General features: G+C 43.2%; 2 protein-coding genes, 1 non-coding gene and 1 pseudogene across 17 annotated transcripts in view; all 4 read right to left on the bottom strand.

Moving 5' to 3' along the window:
* The window catches only part of DNM1L (dynamin 1 like), a 51,377-nt gene extending 49,601 nt beyond the window's left edge, over positions 1-1,776 (bottom strand). For 5 of the 13 annotated variants that reach the window (XM_067009054.1, XM_059080873.2, XM_067009056.1 and 2 more), the window contains exon 1: positions 1,492-1,725. In XM_067009054.1, the coding sequence (XP_066865155.1) occupies positions 1,492-1,593 (102 nt within the window). In that variant the 5' untranslated portion in view covers positions 1,594-1,725. Of the gene's footprint in view, positions 1-1,491 lie in introns of all 13 variants that reach the window. The other 8 variants (XM_059080875.2, XM_059080874.2, XM_059080872.2 and 5 more) reach the window with 8 other exon arrangements.
* Positions 1,777-11,265: 9,489 nt separating this feature from the next.
* Positions 11,266-11,372, bottom strand: LOC131767550 (U6 spliceosomal RNA). The gene has a single exon (XR_009338754.1). It is a non-coding gene; the product is annotated as a U6 spliceosomal RNA (small nuclear RNA).
* Positions 11,373-12,846: 1,474 nt separating this feature from the next.
* LOC131766859 (large ribosomal subunit protein uL1-like) lies at positions 12,847-14,185 on the bottom strand (annotated as a pseudogene).
* Positions 14,186-14,213: 28 nt separating this feature from the next.
* FGD4 (FYVE, RhoGEF and PH domain containing 4) overlaps positions 14,214-20,255 on the bottom strand; it is a 211,744-nt gene continuing 205,702 nt past the window's right edge. The window contains exons 18-19 of one of the 3 annotated variants that reach the window (XM_059080864.2): positions 17,925-18,149; positions 14,214-15,047 (exon numbers count right to left, since the gene is read on the bottom strand). In XM_059080864.2, the coding sequence (XP_058936847.1) occupies positions 18,124-18,149 (26 nt within the window). In that variant the 3' untranslated portion in view covers positions 14,214-15,047; positions 17,925-18,123. Of the gene's footprint in view, positions 15,048-17,924; positions 18,150-18,541; positions 19,368-20,255 lie in introns of those variants that run through there. The other 2 variants (XM_067009042.1, XM_067009035.1) reach the window with 2 other exon arrangements.

Below are 20,255 nucleotides of genomic sequence, written 5' to 3'. Positions count from 1 at the left end.
GCATTGAGACTCTTAAAAGTATATGGAAAGTTTCTGGTCTACAGCTAGGAAACACTTCCAAATTACTACCCAAGAAGATTTAACTTATATCATCTCCTCTAATTTTATTTACAAAAACAGATCGGTTTTGCTGATAAAAGCCCCAGTGTTTTAAAAATACTATCTAGTAACTCATTCAAAGTATTTATGGAGCATCTCCTACATACCCCAGACTGTTCCAAGAGCTAGGAATAGGAATACAGCAGTAAACAAAATATACTCAAAAAATGTATTTCTCATAATTTATTACGTTGATGATCCAGAGTCTCTAGTCATTACAAATATTAAGGCGGGATTGGGCAGAATCTATACCAATCCCATGGCCAACCAAGGAAATGTGTTTCTGAAATAATTTCTATTGCTTTAACTGTTTAAAAGTCCCTCCCGCCGACCTTAGGATGTCTATGGTTTCCAAGGTTTCCAGTGTCTAGACATACTCTATTAGATTTTTAACATTAAGTTCCCTCTCAAAATAGTTACACCCTACACATCAATTTTGTAGCAAGATGTAGCGATGAACCTCGTGGAAAGTGAGGAAACCGTCCCCTTTCCAATAGAAAACATCATTAAAAAAGGAAAGCACTTAAAATCAATATACTAAGTTATCTCTAAAATGCGTTTCTCTGAACTCTAATAAAAAAAAAGGCCTATGGTTGATTACTCTTCAACCAAGAAAAGCAACAGGCAGAAAAAATTAAACTTATACTTCTCTGTCACTTCTAGAAATAACATTTATTTCTTCCATATTTCCGCATATAAAAATGTGTTATCTATAAGAAATGCCAACATGAAAGAACCAGAGAACCTTGATGCCTAATTTAGATGGAAGACAAAAACCACAGCCTACGCAGAAAAAAACTGGACACCCCTCCTAACACCCACAAACTCCAAGTACAAGTTGGTTTGGGGTTTTTTTTGTTTTTAACTACTTCGGCATTCTCGAAACCTGGATTACACTGCAGGAAAACACTCAGGTGCACACAATAGCGGCCTTCTCGGCCCCGACTCCGCAGCTCCAAAACTGACTCCGCAACCCCTGAGCAAGGCAAGGAGGGAAATAAAACACCCCGCCGGCCTGAAACCAATCAAGAAGGGGTTACCCGTCCCGCGCGCCCAGTGCGGCCCCGAGTGCCCCGCGCGTCCCCCAGGCGCCCTTGGCAGCAGCGGCCCGCGGGCGAAGCCGCGCCCGGTCCCGACGGACTCCAGTTCGGCCCGCCCGCCCGTCCGTCCCGCCCCCGGGACCCGCCGGACCGCCGCGCCGGCTCCGCCCCTCGCCTCCGGGCCAGGCCCTGGACTCCCAGCCCCAGTGGAACGCAGCCCCGGGCGCCCAGGCGCAAGAGCGCCCTCCTTCCACAGGCCGCGACGGCCAGGCTGGGAGCAAGCGCTGCCGCAGTCCCGTCCAGGCCCGCGCCCCGGGCTCTGGCCTGGGCGGAAGCCACCCTCGTCTCTCACCTGCGTTCCCACCACCACGATCTGAGGCAACTGGATGATGTCGGCGCCCACCGTGTTGAATACGTCCTGGAGCTTGTTGATTACAGGAATTAGCGCCTCCATAACTCGGAAAATACCGAACCCCCGCCCGGCCGGCCGCGGCAATGAATGGGGCCCGGGCTCAGAGTCCGCCTCCTTCCTCCTCTCCTCCGCCCTCTCCTCGGGAGCCAGCACCCATTGGACCCCGCCCCCCCGCTACCTGCCCCTTCCCGACAGGCCATGCGCCAAGAGGGAGGTGTGGGGAAACAAAGGCTGCCGGGAGTTGTAGTTCTGACGCGGAGGACCGCTGGGGCCTACAGCTTCCAGAAGGCTGCGCGGCGCGGGCGAGTGGCCTACGAGGAGAGAGGGGTTCTTGGGGCGAGGATGCTTCCTTGGCACCTGTCAAAAGATTAGGGAGGGGCTTCCCTGGTGGCGCAGTGGTTGAGAATCCGCCTGCCGGTGCAGTGGATACGGGTTCGTGCCCCGGTCCGGGAAGATCCCACATGCCGCGGAGCGGCTGGGCCCGTGAGCCATGGCCGCTGAGCCTGTGCGTCCGGAGCCTGTGCGTCCGGAGCCTGTGCGTCCGGAGCCTGTGCTCCGCAGCGGGAGAGGCCACAGCAGTGAGAGGCCCGCGTACCACCAAAAAAAAAAAAAAAAAAAAGATTAGGGAGCGAGGCCCAGAGAGTCGGAAGGAAGAGATATAACTATCCTCGAGGCAAAGCCAGTGTGAAAATTCCGGATAGGAATATGTGTTAAGTATAACGGAGTCTCTTAGTATCCAGGATGTCATTTCCTGATAAGGGCACTTTCTCAAGTAGGGTGGGTTAGAAAGGCTTAGAGAAGAGCTCCATAGCCTGAGACACCCTAGCCACCTACAAAAGGTCTGTAGGCTGATACTAAAAGATGTGAGGTGCTGTTTTGCAACAATGCAAAAACCATTTCAGGTTAGAACACGAGGGTTCTCCAGGATGTTTGTTAAAATGTGTTTAGAAAGAATCTGGAAGTGTCAGTTTTAGACGGGAAGGGCTGGGCCCTCATTCTCTGTATTCTATATAAGTATTCACTGTGGCCTGATTCCTGGCAAAGTGGAGAGCTGATAACTGCCTTACTAGCTGTTTGCTAAGTGTGCTTACTGTTCTATTCCTAAATGTTTTTCTATTTAGACAGATAGTATCTCTCCTCTACTGTGAACCTCCAAAGGTTTCCTCTCTCAAAATAAAAAAAGGTGACATCTGAGCAAAGATCCAAAGTAAGGGAGGAGAAAGACCCCTTCCCTACTTGATTTTTTTTCCATAGTGTGTATCTCCATCTAACATGCTATATACTGAACTTGTTTACTCTCTATCTCTTCTAGATTATCAGCTCCTAGATGCCAGGGATTTTTTGACTGTTTAATTCACTGATGCATCCCTAGCCCCTGGAAAGGGTCAAACAACATAGTCCCAAACTCAGTACCCTCTGAGTTTACAGTCTAACAGAGCATGACACCATTATAGACAAACGGGTAAAGTGCTATGACTGGGTTTATTATGGAGTGCTTTTTCTAGTCCAAAAGGGGAGTGAGAGTTCAAGCAAGACTTCCTAGAAGTCACTAGATATAATCTCCTTGAAAGTGAGGACTACCTCCAGTAGTGGAAGTTGTGCCCTGCACAACTTCACTGGGTACCATTTAACCTGCACAGCCATACACAGTAGCCCTGGGGAATATGCTTGATTTGTTCAACAGATCACATGATAGACACTCAATAAATACTTTTTAAAATTTTATTTATTTATTTTTGACTGTGTTGGGTCTTTGTTGCTGTGCACAGGCTTTCTCTAGTTGTGGCAAGCGGGGGCTACTCTGTTGCAGTGTGCGGGCTTCTCATTGCTGTGGCTTCTCTTGTTGTGGTGCACGGGCTCTAGGTGTGCAGGCTTCAGTAGTTGTGGCATGTGGGCTCAGTAGTTGTGGCTCGCCGTCTCTAGAGCACAGGCTCAGTAGTTGTGGCACATGGGCTTAGCTGCTCCGTGGCATGTGAGATCTTCCCGGACCAGGGATTGAACCAGTGTCCCCTGCATTGGCAGGTGGATTCCTAACCACTGAGCCACCAGGGGAGTCCCTCAATAAATACTTTTGAACAAATGAATTAAATATCATCTAAGCTGAGACCTGAAGGTCCGCTAGTGGTGTTTTGGCATCAAGTTTTATGAACATTTCATTCTCTCTAATTCTTTTGTTTGTTTGTTTTAATTTCAGATACAAAAATGAGACAAGAACTCCAGAACTCCAAAAACAGAAAGCAGACCAAAGAGATTCATTCCAAGTCCTTTTATTTTCTACCAAGGATAATATTATATAACAGTCAGATGTTACCCACTTTGTTTCTCAGCCCTCCATTGCTGGAACTTTTGTTCTCTTCTTTTTCTCTGAGCAAGTCTATATTCCTTCCAAGAAGAAAAGGCAGACAAAAGGAGAGGGTGGGTTCACAGTGAAGCTCCACGGGCATAACCAGTAACTGCTTCATAGGTGCGAGTTGCGCTGGGCAACAACGATGCAACTGCTTTTCCTTAATTTGTTGCACAAAAGGACATAGTCTTTTTTTTATTTGCTAATGGCAAAGTTTAAAGAGCAAACATACATATATTTCAAAAAGCGAAATGTCATGAATTTTGGATGGCATTATATATTTCCATTTAAATTATAAAATATCTGTTGGGATGGAACATACAAAGCCATGTATTAACATGCCTCAGGAACAATAGGGACTGCTTTTTAATTCTCTTTTTTTAGAAGGAAGAATGATCAAATGGCCAGTGCTCAAAAGTCCTTCTGTCACCCCCACCATCACTTAGGTTAAAGCAGGATTGTCCAGTACTTGTCTAGACTCTAGAGCATTGAGTTCATCGCTCACAGAGGAAAGAAAAGTGTTTGAGGCTGCAGAAACAGGAAGCGGCGAGGCCTTGAAAAAGAGTGGCTCTAATTTGATGACTTTTTTTAACATAAGGCAGGACACACTGAGTGCAGTGTGTTTCATTGGAAGCAAACAAAGCAAACCTATTTGGATTTTCACATTTTAATTTCAGAACACTTGCTTGTGGGAAAGCCACGTAGCCAATTAGTAAGTATGTCTTTCCTCATCTAAAGTAGAATAATGTGTTTTTTAGTGGGTTGCTATGAAATCACATTAAGCTGTTATCAGACTCTGTCTCCAAAGTCTTTTTATTTATTTGGTTGCACTGGGTCTTAGTTGTGGCATGCGGGCTCCTTAGTTGTGGCGTGTGAACTCTTAGTTGCGGCATGCATGTGGGATCTAGCTCCCTGACCGGGGATTGAACCTGGGTCCCCTGCATTGGGAGCGCGGGGTCTTATCCACTGTGCCACCAGGGAAATCCCTCCAAAGGCTTTTTTAAAAATTCTTCTCCTTCAGCCATCCCTCCCTCACTTTAGGTTTATGATTTAGGAAGGACAGTTTAGTTGCAAGTCACAGAAATTTAACTCAAACTAATTTAACTCAAAAAGAGGAATTAACTAACTTGTATAACCATAGTGCTGACATGGCCTGGGCCTCAAAAAATAACTGGAACCAGGGGCTCAGGCAGCATCAGAACTTTCTACCTCTTATCTCGGCTTCTCTCTGCATCACCTACCTCATTATCTCAAACCCCTGTATTCTTGTGAATGAGGAGGGTGGGCAGTGCTGGAGGCTGTCGGGAGATCTCACTGAGCAAGCTTCCTCGGGGCAGATGAAGTTGAGGGAATCTGCGGAGGAACTGAAACTAAGTTTCCACCCTATTTCCCTGGCTTAGGAGTTTCCCATTGTTGCTTTAACAAACTACCACACACTTAGTGGCTTAAAACAACAAAAATGTATTATCTTCCATCTCTGTAGGTCAGAAGTCCAACGTGGATGTCACTGGGCTAAAATCATAGTATCACCAGGGTTGCACTCCTTTCTGGAGCCTCTGTGGAAGAGTCAATATCCTTGCCCTTTCCAGATTTCAGACCTCTCACATCCCTAGCTCTTGACCCCTACCAGCATCTTCAAAGTTAACAATGTCACGTCTCTTTGACCCTGACCTTTCTTCTGGTCATCACATGTCTCTCTGACCACAGCAAAGAAAGGTTCTCTGCTTTTTAAGAGCTCAGGATCAGATTGATTGTCCCACCTGGATAACCCAGGACCATCTCCCCATAGCAAGGCCTGTGCCTTTAGCCCTATCTACAAGTCCTATCTTTTGCCACGTGAGAGTCACAGGTTCCAGGGATTAGGGCATGGACATGTCTGAGGGGCCATTATTCAGCCTGCCACACCACGTTAAGATGATGGGTCTAGGGATGGACCTGACCCAAAGAAAGAGGGCCTTCTCTGAGAATTTTTTAACTTGAGTTAACCAGATAATTTTCTCTCTCTCTGGTTATGGAACTGTAAGTATGTGAGTCACTGACTCCAGAGATCATTTTTCCTACCACTTGGTTTTAGAGAATAAAGTAGAATCCTCATTCAGCATCAAAAAATTCCCCAAACCCGACAATTGTTCCGTACTTCTAAATGTACATATGTAGTACCTAATCTTAGATTCTAATCTGCACAGTTAATCACTCCCTCTCTTCCTTATTGCCCTTTTCACACGATATTATTAAACTATTATTTATTTAGTACTTAACTGTATGTGAGGCACTGTGCTAAGCATTTTATGATGTAGAAGCTAAGGCTCAAGGGCTTTAAGTAAAGTACTACGTTTCCATAGCTAGTATGTGGCAGAGCTGGGATAAAAATAGGCTATTTGGCAAACTCTTAACCTATACACATATGTTTGTTCATTCATTCCCTCATTATTTCAACACACATTCATTAGGCATGTGGATCTTAGCCAGACACTCTATTTGCTAAAGGGAGGGGGTACTGTGGACATGACAGTAACATGCCTTTCCCCCTTAGCCAACACTGAGCTCACTGAAGGTAGTGGTGGTGTCTTATTTAGCTAGTTATCTCTACAATCTAGTATGATGCTTGTTACATAGTACCACTCTAGTGGACTTGGAGTTTCCTTTTCTTTCACTTGGAAAAGCTGGAATAGCAAGGATTTAACCAGCTCTGAATAGGTACAATTGCAATTAGGATTTGCAGTCAAACCCAAGAAAAACATAATGAAGCTGGCCTGGCATAGGACTCCTCATCATAATAGCTGCCAAGTTACTTTGCTAGGGAGTAGGCTGGCTTTGCTCTAACTTTAAATCCCTAATGAGAGAGTTTATTTTGAATTAAATTAATAACTGGAAATTAGTTTAATAGTTCTTGCAAAATATCATTCAAACTATTTTTAATAGCATAAACATCCAATATCATTTTATGCCAACATTTTGATCATCAATCATAGCAAAGCTGCCATCATGAGTGCCTTCAAATCATAGTGGAATGTGCAGATCTAATGTTAATATAAAATACACAACTCTGATGGGGAAGCCTCTTTGTCATATTTTTGGAAACTGTCCCTATTTTGCAAAGACAATAAGGTAAGCAGCTTTCATCAATTTGCGCTACTCCCCAGGCCTCAAGCTTAAGACAAACTCTGTCGGCAGGTGTGGGGAAACTGTCTGCAGATGGCAGAGTCAGGTGGTTCAGAAGCCAGCAATTGAATCTGGCAAGATACTGACCGCCCCTTAGAGGGCAGTGTGACAACACAATTAATAGTAAAGTCTTATTTCTTCTCCCTAGACTGTTTTCTTCCCTTTACTCCACACCCAGACACCAGTGGAACTTAGCCCTTCCTTTAATCCTCCCACCCCCAAAACATATGGCATATTTTATTAACTGTTTGAGATAATGGAGTGATTTTACATCACAATAATGCCAACAGCAAAATAGTACATGCTAGGCATCCCTGTTGTTAAACTACTTCACCTACCCCGTCTCTGGGAATTTCTCTCTAGCCTCTTTGCACCTGCACTCCAGGTTCCCAAAATGTTGTTTGGCATTCTTAGAAACTCTTCAAACCTCCTTTCTCCTCTGTTTCTCAGGATTCCTTTTCATCTCCCCTATACCAACTCAGAGCCCACACACTTCATGACGAGAAATTTAGCTTTTCAGCCCTTGGTTAGCTGCCTTTGCATATCCAAAGGCTCACGGGTACACTGTGGTAGAAGGGACAGAAGGGACACCTACTCAGGATTTCTTCCTTCAGCAGCCAGGCCTAGGAGAGACTTTGAACATCCCTCCTTTCTAATTCCCAACCAGTCCATCTAACCAGTAGTGGGCGGCGTGAGTCAATTTGAGTTTTAAGAACCAGTTTTCTAGAAATGCTATACAGTTGTGATGGATGATAAGACTTACACATCAGTGACACAGCAAAATTAGTGAATAAGGCAGCATATCATAAAGTACTAAGTATATTATACATAATATGTATAAAGGTTTATCCAACAGTTGACTTTTTGTTTCTTTCTGATGGCTTTTTATTCTCATTCCTCTTCAGTTACTGAATGTTTGACTAAATGGACAAATGGATGTATGAATGAATGAATGCTTTGCATATTAAATATACTTCATCTGGGCTAGTCAGGAACTAAGAAGTGTTGTTTTAGACTTAGTATAGCATGAGGAAAGAAGTTCTGAATTAATTATCCTCTTTAAGAAGCTGTGACCTTACTCCCAACCTCAATCTATGAAATAGGAATAGTAACAAAACTACTAAGGATGTGACCTACTACCAGAACAAAAGTAAGTTTTTAAGCAGCATTAGCAGTACTAGTAAACTAATGCAAAGGGAGAAAATTATATACATCCAAATCCCTACAGCAGGGCTTCCCTGGTGGCGCAGTGGTTGAGAATCCGCCTGCCGATGCAGGGGATGCGGGTTCGTGCCCCGGTCCGGGAAGATCCCACATGCCGCGGAGCGGCTGGGCCCGTGAGCCATGGCCGCTGAGGCTGCGCGTCCAGAGCCTGTGCTCCGCAACGGGAGAGGCCACGGCAGTGAGAGGCCCGCGTACCGCAAAAAAAAAAAAAAACCCACAAATCCCTACAGCAGTCTTAAATGCGTGCCTCTGTTCACACCCCTGGCGAAAACAAAAGCAAACAGAACAAAAATGAAAACAAAAGAATTACTTATCTATATGAAATACTAAAGCTAGAAAGGTGAACAAAACACATTCATTGGCATTCCTCAAAACTCCTCAGATCGCTGCTTTCTTTCCTCTCAGGAAGAAAATTATCAAGTAACCAGAATTAATATGGAAGTCAGCACATAGGAGATGAACCTAGCCTGGGCTTCGTAGATGAAAGGATGAATAGGAGTTGACCTGTCAAAAAGAAGGGAAAGAACTTCCAGACCAGACAGAGGGAGCAGCCTGTGCAAAAGTGAAGAGAAAGGAAAGGACATGAGACATTCTGGATGCTTTAAATAGTTTCGTGTGGCTAAGTATAGGGCGTGAGGTCTGTGAGGAAATGGTGAGTGGCAAGGCTAATAGCCGGTCAGACCGAGGTGAACTCATAAGCGTGAGGAGCTAGAGATGTATCCTGAAGGTAATGAAGAAAATCAGAAGAGTGACCAAAGAGAGACATAATCTTATGAATTTTACAAAGATCACCCCCATCCCACTGAATTGGGATGAAGTAAGGGAGAACAGGAAACCAGATAGGGAGTATTGCGGTCTTCAAGTCAGAGATGATCGTGATATATCGTAGGGTGGTCATGATGGAGATGGAGACACCTGCACAAATTTAGAATAGATGCACTTGTCCAGAGAACATAAAGAAGAAGAAAAACTACCAAGGGCAGAATGGGCAATAGTATTATTTAAGAGGAGACAGAAGAAGGATGTTAAAGAAATAAATCCTAAAATAGTGACCAAAAAGATAAAAGGAAAAGGAAGAGAGAATAGCTTGTTCAAAATGTATTTCATCCTCTTTCTCGTGGGCTTTTTCGTTCACTTTTTTCTTTTGCTTCAGAAGCTAAAAAGTAAAAGCTACCTTTCCCAACATACTTGCAACAAAGTGCCCCAGATTAATTTTAGGCCCATAAAACAGATGTATCCACTCACGACTTAAATTCTGAACTAAATTGTGAGAGGGTGGAGGCGTTACACAAGGCATCCATTTTGCTTGTGCAGATCCTGGGAAGCATGACATGGTCCTGGAGTGGATGGTTCTGATAATGCTTTCCTGATTCTCAGATACTGGCTGAAGTGAAGAGATCCTGAGAGCCAGCTCCTGATTGTGCTAAATACATCAGTAACCCTAGGTGTCCCAATTGTTCTGGGAGTAATTCCTGGATGTCTAGACTAGAGCCTGTTTTTCCAGTCATTCTAACAGATTCTTAAGCATCTAATTCCATGTATTAAGTCTCTTTCTGCATAAATCTGATAGATAAGTGTATTCATTCCCTAGGGCTGTTGTGACAAAGTACCACAAACTGGTTGCTTTATGACAACAGAAATTTATTGTCTCACAGTTCTGGAAGCTAGAGTCCAAAATCGAGATGTCAGCAGGATTGGTCTCTTGTACGGGTTGTGAGGGAGAATTTGTTCCATGCCTCTCCACTAGCTTTTAGCGACCCCAAGCATTTCTTGTTTTGTGGCAGCATAACTCCAATCTCTGCCTCCATCTCCACATGGCAATCTGCTCCCTGCATGTGTTCACATCATCTCCCTTCTGTGCTTGTCTGTCTCTGTGTCCAAATGTCCTCCTTTTATAAAAGCACCAGCCTTGGGCTTCTCTGGTGGCGCAGTGGTTAAGAATTCGCCTGCCAATGCAGGGGACACCGGTTCAAGCCCTAGTCCGGGAAGATCCCACATGCCGCGGAGAAACTAAGCCAGCCTGTGCACCACAACTACTGAGCCTGTGCTCTAGAGCCTGCGAGCCACAACTACTGAGCCCACGTGCCACAACAACTGAATCCTGCACACCTAGAGCCTGTGCTCCACAACAAGAGAAGCCACTGCAATGAGAAGCCCGCGCACCACAACGAAGAGTAGCCCCCACTCACTGCAACTAGAGAAAGCGCGCGCGCAGCAACGAAGACCCAACGCAGCCATAAATAAATAAATAAATAAAATTTTTTTTAAAGTACCAGTCTTATTGAATTAGGGCTCACTCTAATGCCCTTATTTTAAGAGGAGACAGAAGAAGGATTTTAACTTGATTACCTCTGTAAACATACAATTTCCAAATAAAATTATTTCCTGAGGTACTGGTGGAATATCATTCAATCCATAACAAGGAGTATGACAGGAATATTTGGTATTCTTTAAATGTTCATGTAGTTCTCATAGTTCCCAGCTTCCTTTGCAGCTTGGTTGGGGTCACATGACTAGTTCTGCAATAACTATGAGCAGAGGTGTTGTGTGTTTCTTCTGAGCTGGTACCTTGAACATGGACTTCTTGCCTCCAGAACTGTGAGAAAATAAATGTCTGTTGCTCAAGCAAACCAGTCTGTGGTATCTTGTTATAGCAGCTTGAGCTGGTTTCTGGTAAGACCCCTCTTTCTACCTTGCAGATAGCTGTCTTCTTTGTCATCTTTTGTTGTGTGTGTTTAACTGTTGATCTTGTTTTTAAAAATATGGAATGCTAGGGCTTCCCTGGTGGCGCAGTGGTTGAGAATCCGCCTGCCGATGCAGGAGACACGGGTTCGTGCCCTGGTCCGGGAAGATCCCACATGCCGCGGAGCAACTAAGCCCGTGAGCCATGGCCGCTGAGCCTGCGCGTCCGGAGCCTGTGCTCCGCAACGGGAGAGACCACAACAGTGAGAGGCCCGCATACCGCAAAAAAAAAAAAAAAAAAAAAAAATATGGAATGCTTCACAAATTTGTATGTTATCCTTGTGCAGGAGCCATGCTAATCTTCTCTGTATCGTTCCAATTTTAGTATATGTGCTGCCAAAGTGAGCACAATAGCTGCTTTCTCAGTGTGTTCTCACGTAGCCTTTCCTCTGTACACATGTGGAAAGAGAGAGCTCTCTGGTGTCCCTTCCTCTTCTTATAAGGATACCAGTCCTATCGGATAAGGGCCCCACAAGTATGACCATTTAACTTTAATCAACTCTTTATAGGCCCTATCTCCAATTACAGTCACACTGGGGGTTAGGGTTTCAATATAGGAATTTAGAGGAGGCACAGTTCAGCCCATAACAATGTCATTAAATGAATGATATAAAATATAAAAAAGCTCACTGCAGATCGTACTCTCCAGATGAGAACCACTGTTAATAGCTTCTTTCTGTTCATACTTTTCACTGTCCAGATGCAAACGTATAATATAAATTAGATCATACTACACATACAGTTCTATTTTTTCACTTAGAGTGAAATAGTTCCTTTTATTATAGTTTTTCTTATTACTGTATTACAGATGTTTTCCATATGAGTACATAAAAATATCAAAATATTCTTCCCAATGGCTGCATAGTAGTCTCTTATAAGGATTATTATAATTTATTTAACAGTTTTTCTCTTGGTAGATGATAGATCACTTTGAATTTTTTATTATGGACAAAGTTGCAGAAAATATCCCTATACATTTGTGTATTCATAATTATGTTAATATTTCTGCAAAGTAGACTCCTAGAAATGAAATTGCTAAGTCAAAGACTATGCATCTTTAAAATCTAAATAGATATTGTGTGCTAGTTTAAGTATGTAGGAGTACCCATTTCCTCATACCCACCCTTGGGTAGTATCAATAATTTTACTTTTGCTAATTTAATCAGGTTAAAAATGATTAACCTCCAAAATATACAGGCAGCTCATGCAGCTCAATATCAAAAAACCAAACAACCAAAGAAGATGTGGCACATATATACAATGGAATATTACTCAGCCATGAAAAGAAACAAAACTGAGTTATTTGTAGTGAGGTGGATAGACCTAGAGTCTGTCATACAGAGTGAGGTAAGTCAGAAAGAGAAAAACAAATACCGTATGCTAACACATATATATGGAATCTAAAAAAAAAAAAAAGCTTCTAAAGAACCTAGGTAGGGGCAGGACAGGAATAAAACCTGGGACGAAGTGAGAGGGTGGCATTGACATAGCAAGTGGGAAGCAGCCTCATAGCACAGGGAGATCAGCTCCGTGCTTTGTGACTACCTAGAGGGGTGGGAGGGAGACACATGAGGGAGGGGATATGGGAATATATGTATATGTATAGTTGATTCACTTTGTTATACAACAGAAACTAACACAACATTGTAAAGCAATTATACTCCAATAAAGATGTTGAAAATAAATACATAAATAAATGCTGTAGTGTTTTACAATTTAAAAAAAAAAAAAAAAAGGAAACCTACTGTCAGTATATTCAAAGTAATCCTAGACCTTAAATATTGATGCAACCAGCATATGGGAAACACTCTTTATTTAGTTATTTATTTATCTATTTTAATGGTGGGAGTATATGGCTTATTAAGCTGCTTCTTAGTAAAGGTGCTGGGGCTTGCCCATGATGCTCTTTTTTTAAATTTTTTTAAATTTTAACATCTTTATTGGAGTATAACTGTTTTACAATAGTGTGTAATTTTTTCCTTTACAACAAAGTGAATCAGTTATACATATACATATGTTCCCATATCTCCTCCCTCTTGCATCTCCCTCCCTCCCACCCTCCCTATCCCACCCCTCTAGGTGGTCACAAAGCACAGAGCTGATCTCCCTGTGCCATGCGGCTGCTTCCCACTAGCTATCTATTTTACGTTCGGTAGTGTGTATATGTCCATGCCACTCTCTCACTTCGTCCCGGCTTACCCTTCCCCCTCCCCATATCCTCAAGTCCATGCTCTAGTAGGTCTGTATTTTATTCCAGTCCTACCCCTAGTCTCTTCATGACATTTTTTTTTCTTAGATTCCATATATATATGTGTTAGCATACGGTACATGATGCTTTTAACGTACAAAGCCTCAACGTTCCGCCAAACGTTTCTTGAGCAGTGACACCGGGAAGTTGCCAACTAAGTGGATGCTGTCACCTGTCATCGTCACGTGGCCAAACGCCACTGCCAGACACAGTACCTCCTTCATCCGGAGCTTGAGCACGGGCTTCATGAACTCTGACCACCATGTTCTCATTGTGGGTCAGCAAGGAAGGGAACTTGCCGGCCTTACTCAGGCCTGGGCCCAGGATTCGTGGGATCTGCTTGATCAGAGACTCTGAAGCCAAAGAGGCATCGTGCTTCTTGGCCAGCTTCTTGACCACTTTCTTGTACTTGTTGAGTTTCGTCAGTGCCTCGATGTCCATGTGGGGGATATCCACAGCCTTGGCCTCATCACAGGGCTGCTCGTCCCCCAGAACACATATGGAGACCTTGAGGCGGGGAGTGCACTGAAGCCTGACGGTGCCCGAGAAGCGTTCGTCTTACCGAAAGTCACAGTTCTTCAGGCTGATTTGAAGGGCCACTGTCTCCAAAACCTTCCCGCGCTTGCACTGGTTCCCGTGCAGGACTTCCAGCACCGCCCCGTCGAGGGTGTCGTGGGGGTGTCGTGGGAGACTTTGCTGCTCATGGTGCCTTGTGCCACGATAACCGGAAAAGAGCAACACTCACTATTTAAATGTTGAATGAGTGAATGACTCAAGACAAACTATTTCTTTATACTATTGTTTTTTTCCTGGGACAATTTAAGTTGCTTTTCTTTATATATCTTTATGAAATAATTTTTATTTGTATGAAGAGAGACGAAGTAAAGGAAAGTTGCAATTGGCTTACAAAACATCTCAGGAAAATAGCTGGGTTAAACTCCATTAAAACATTAAAACATTTTATTTGAAATACCTGTACATGTTTTGTGGGTTTTGTTTTGTTTTTCTCGGCCACGCTGAGCGGCATGAGGGAATCTTAGTTCCCCCACCAGGGATGGAACCAGTGCCCGTTTCATTGGGAGCACAGATGCACATGTAGACCTAAACAAAAGTTAGAAATATATTACAAAAACTCTAGTTTACCCTTCGTCCAGTTTCTCTATTAACATTTTACTTCATTAGCTTAATTATTCTCTCCCTCTCTTTCATCTCTGAACCATTTGACAGTAAATTGCAGACATGATGCATTTTTACCCTGAAATACTTGAATATTTTCAAGAACAAGGATATTCTCTTACATAACTACATTGCAACTGCTGAAACAAGAAACTTAACAGATACAATGTGATGATCTAATCCAGATGTTATTAATTTCTCACCAATGGTCTCAATAAAAACTTTATAGTAGAAAAAAATATTCTGGCCTAGGTTTGATCCAGGATTACATACACATTGCATTTAGCTGTAATGTCTCTTTAATCATTTATTCTGGAAAAGTTCCACAGTCTGTCTTTGTATTTCATGACCTTAACATTTTTGATGAATATACACCAGGTATTCCGTAGAATATTTCTCAGTTTGGGTTTCTCTATTATTTCCTCATGATTAGGTTGAGGTTCTCTGTACTTTTGGCAGGATTACCACAGAAGCAATGTTGTGTCCTTAGTGCTTCAGATCAAGAGGCCCATGATACCAATTTGTCCTTACTGTTGATATTAACTTGGTTAAGGTGCTGTCCACTAAGTTTTTCCATTGTGAAGTTATTTTTTTTCCCTTCTGTAATTAATAAGAATTTTGTGGGTACAACGTTGAGACTATGTAGATATACTTGTCTTCAAGAATTTTTTACCCATTAGTTATAGTATCCATTGATGATTCTTACCTGAATTATTACGTTTTGTCAAATGCTATTTTTTATTATTCCTTCTACATTTACTTGTTTGCATTCTATTATAGGGAAGAGTTTTTCTTTATAAATTTTTATTTACTTATTGATTGACTGATTTTTGGCCACCCCATGCAGCATGCGGGATCTTAGTTCCCCAACCTGGGATCGAAGCCGTGCCCCCTGCAGTGGAAGCATGGAGTCCTAACCACTGGACTGCCAGGGAATTCCAGGGAAGAGTTTTTCATTTTTCCTCATTCATTCATTCATTATCAGTTCGAATCCATGTGTTCCTATTTTATTCAATGGATTTTAATCCATTACCGTCGTTCCTTCCCCTTCCCCCCCGCTTCAATGACATATCATTAACATATAACTACCATTGTTTTTTATTTTCATGTTCAACTGTCCCAGATTTTGCCAGCTGGAGCCCCTTCAAGCTGACTCCTGGGTCTTTTGACATGTCCCCATCATTCTTTGGGTACTTTTTCACTTTCTGGCACAATATGATATCCCAGGCTTATCTTGAATTTTCTCTGCTCCAGCTCTAGAATCAGCTAGTTTTTCAGGGAGCTCTGGTTCCTTTTAGTGGAAATGGTATTTAGAAACCAACATAGGCATGCTCATTGCTACAGGGCTGTTATTGCTTCTAGACCCTCACAGCAGTCAGCTAGGAAATATATGCTCGTGTACACACACAAACACACACACATACACATATGTCTATAAATGTATTATAACTATCTATACCCAGTTAGCTAGCTAACTTTATAAAATCATGTTTTCATACTGATACCTGTAATTCTAGTCCAACAACACAGAAGTTAGTATCACGTTCCTCCTTTTCCATATCGAAACTGCCTTCTCTGACATTGAGAAATTTGGCTCCCATTATGCTCGAACTATTACTTATTTGCTCAGCTGAACTCAGTAATGTTAGAAATGCTAAGTCATACCAGTGGGTAAAACAAACCAATGACCTAGAATTCAATATTTATAATTCTACTTGCCTTTAGTTTAAGCATGTATAATCTACATACTGTGTTCAAAAGTGTGCATTAGTTCTTCTAATTTTTATCTTCAGAGTGGTTATATTATTCATTTGCTATTATTTGACATATGTTCATTTGTATTTATATTCCATTTCAGATCTTTTCATCATTTTTTATTATGTGTTTGTGTACCTAAAACACTAAGATGGCTCAAAAGTCAAAACTCAACAAAAAAGGTACGCTCAGAAAAGTACCAAGATTTTTTTTTTATTTTTGCAGTACGCGGGCCTCTCACTGTTGTGTCTCTCCCGTTGCGGAGCACAGGCTCCGGACGCGCAGGCTCAGAGGCCATGGCTCACGGGCCCAGCCGCTCCGCGGCGTGTGGGATCCTCCCGGCCAGGGCACGAACCCGCGTCCCCCGCATCGGCAGGCGGACTCGCAGCCTCTGCGCCGCCAGGGAAGCCCAGTATCAAGATTTTTTAGCAAATATTTTTTTTTTCTTTACTGAGTGTTCCTTCTCCTATATTTACAACTGTGAGCCTGGACCCTTTGGTTCATTCTCCCTGTAGTCTGTGCCTGCCTGCCTTCCACCCCCCAAGCACACACACAGACATACATGTACACATACTGATGGAAAAGATATTCAAAAACTACAAGATGGGCTTCCCTGGTGGCACAGTGGTTGAGAGTCCGCCTGCCGATGTGGGGGACACGGGTTCGTGCCCCGGTCCGGGAAGATCCCACGTGCCGCGGAGCGGCTGGGCCCGTGAGCCATGGCCGCTGAGCCTGTGCGTCCGGAGCCTGTGCTCCGCAACGGGAGAGGCCACAACAGTGAGAGGCCCGCGCGTACCGCAAAAAACAAAAACAACACAAAAAAACAAAAAAAAAACCCTACAAGATGACCTTTAGGATGAGGTATGTTTCTTCCACCTTTGGACATGAGTCTCTATAGAAACAATATACTTAATTTTGTTTAGCGTATGATAATCATATATGTAAGTGATCTAAAAATATTTTTTCTTGTGAAAACACCATAATGGACTACGTGGTCCAATCTCACTGTATAAAAGCAGAGTTTCTTTTACTAAAACAAAGCAACCTGGATTTGGTTTTACTTAAATACAAGACCAAAACAACACATGAATCATTTCCTCTATAAAAGAGTGACTCCAGACTGGGAGCTCATTATACAAACCTTGTGTCACGTCCACTCCACCAGCCCCACTTCCTCAGGATGTGTATCTTTCATCACCTCTGACTCCTTCTGGAAGAGTAACCAGCTGCCTCTAATTGCCTCATAGACCAGGTGTGCTGGTGGTGGTGGTGGAGAGAGTGGGCTGAGACTGATTTTTTAAAAAGCAAGAATCCGTCGTGCGAAGGTTAACTAAGATTTTCACCATTGTATTTTGAAGTCCTTGACTATGTTTTAAACACTCTCAGGAATCTGGCTTTGTTATTAAAACAATTTAGCTATATAAAATGTTGATTTCTTTTCCTCTCGGCCTCTATTCCAAAGGTCTATACCCATAACAATTTGATGTTTTGGAAGAATAGTTCTGTTCATTTTTATAATTTTATATAACCTAGCTTTTGTGCAGCACGTGGGATCTTAGATCGCCGACCGTGCCCCCTGAAGTGGGAGTGTGGAGTCTTAACCACTGGACCGCCTCGGAAGTCCCACCACGTAAGTATTTACTGAGTGCCTATAATGTGCCAAGCAACCCCAAGTACTGGGGATTGGGGACATCAGTGGTCAAAACAGATAAAAATCCTTACCTTTATGGAGCTTATGTTCTAGCAGGTATAGACAGACAATAAAAAATAAACAGCTAATTATCTAATTTGTAACAAGATGTTAAGTGCTACGGGAAAAAAACAGATCAGATTAGGGCGGCATGGGGTGCTGCTGTAGCGGAGGCAGTTAAATAAGGTGGTGGTGAGATCCAAGCAGGCTTTAACTTGCAAAAGGTGTTCATTATGCAGACATCTGGGGCAGGAGCACTGCAGGAAGAAGGAACAGTGTCTGTGATGTAAGGCTTAAGTGTACTTGGCTTGCTTCAGGAAAAGCAAAATGTATGGTACGGGGTGGGGGGTGGCAGAGACATAGAACCATGTGAGGGCAAAGGACTTTGGCTTTTACTCTGAGTGAAACGGGAGCCCCTGGAGGGACTGGGGTAAAGAAGCAACATAATTTGATTTGTGGGATTTTTTTTTTTGCGGTAGCCTCTCACTGTTGTGGCCTCTCCCGTTGCGGAGCACAGGCTCCTGACGCGCAGGCTCAGCGGCCATGGCTCACGGGCCCAGCCGCTCCGCGGCACGTGGGATCTTCCCGGACCGGGGCACGAACCCGTGTCCCCTGCATCAGGCAGGCGGACTCCCAATCACTGCGCCACCAGGGAAGCCCTGACTTGTGTTTTAACAGACTCCCCTGGCTGCCTATTTAACAATGGAAGGGTGGAGGGAGGACTGGAAGACTTGAGACTAATTAGAAAGCTACTGAAATAATGTACCAAGAGATGATGATGGTTTAGGCCAGAATGGTAGGTAGCGGTGGAACTGGTGAAAGAGAATCTGATTCTAGGTATATTTTAAAGGTGAGCTAATATAAATTCCTGATGTACTGGCTGTGTAGTCTCAGAAAGAGAGGAGTCAAAGATGAAAGCTTTTGGCCTAAGCAACTTGAAAAGCAGAGCTGCAATTAACTGGAGAAAATTATGGATAGAGTAGGTTTTATGGGGAAAGATCAGTTCAGCCTGACTGGAGTACATTCAGGAAAGGGTGGGAAGAGAGCAATTGGAAACAGGTATAGAAAACTCACTCAACTATTGCTCCAAAAGGGAGGGGAATATGGCTGGTAGCTGGCAGGGGAAGTGAAGAGGTTTATTTAGGTTGGGAAAAAATTATAACAGATGTGTTTGCTGATAGGCATATTCAGTTAAGAGGGAAAACTGATATCGTTTAAGAAAAGGATAATGGCTGGAGCAGCATCCTTGAGAAGGTGCGTGGGGGTAGGATATGGCACACAAGTAGAGACCAGATTTAAGCAGGAACAAGGATGAGCAGGAAGATAGACTTACGTGGAACCTGTGCTGGTAGATGGGTAGATTCGGCTGCCAATTTAATTTTCTGAGTAAAGTAGGGAAGAAGGTCATCAGCTGGGTGGAGGATGAGGGAGAAGGTGCTGGAGGTTCGAGGAGAAAGGAGGTGTGAAATGGTAATCTAGTAATGAATTAAAAATGAGACCAATCAGTATAGTTGTTCATTTTGTTCGGCTGCATGCCTGTCGGCATGGAGAAGACAGAGTTGAGTCAAGCAGGTTTTGGTTTTGCCAGACAAGTAAGACAAAGCTAGAGAGTGAACTGAATGCAACGGAGTGACTTTAATGATTGAACTGTAAAGGAGGGTAAGGGAGGAAGAGTGCACATCAAGAGCTGAGTGACAAATCACTTAACCTCTCTAAACCTGCTTACTTCTATGAAAATGTTAAGAGTGCTGTCGTGAGGCTTACGTGGGATAATGTGTTTATAGAATGCTTAACATAGGACCAAGCACTGAGTAAATATGCAATCAGTTTTTCAAGTGAGGTTTCCCATCAGGATCAACTGGGGAATTTTTGAAAATACTCATGCCCACAGCCCAACCCCCACAAGTAGAATTTCCGAGGGTGAGGCCGGAGCACAGCTTGGTTTAACTACTCCCCAGGTGATTCCAATGTATAGTCAGGGTGGCAAACTTCCCTGCTAACTAAATTATCTCTATTAATAATACTAACAATCACTTACTGAATGTCTCCTATGGGCCAGGTGATATACTATAGTATTATCTCATTTAAGGGCCACAACTTTTCAAGGAGGAGTTCGTGCCTCAAGTGACAAACAGTCAGTGACAGAGCCAGGGATTTCTAGCCAGTTGTCTATGACTAAGTCCCTTCCACTCTAAGCTTGCTACTCCAAGAATGGTTTGAGGAGCATCAACACCACCGGAGACCCTGTTAACAACAAATGCCTCATCACTGACCTTGCCAAATCAGAATCTGCATTTGAGTAAGATCTTCAGGTGATTCCTATGTATATTAAAGTTTGAGAAGCTCTGAAATAGGCCACACTG

Source organism: Kogia breviceps, chromosome 12 (genome assembly GCF_026419965.1).
Source record: "Kogia breviceps isolate mKogBre1 chromosome 12, mKogBre1 haplotype 1, whole genome shotgun sequence".
Taxonomy (NCBI): Eukaryota; Metazoa; Chordata; class Mammalia; order Artiodactyla; family Physeteridae; genus Kogia; species Kogia breviceps.
Note: the sequence above shows the minus strand (reverse complement) of the source record. Positions and strands in the feature narration are given on the sequence as shown.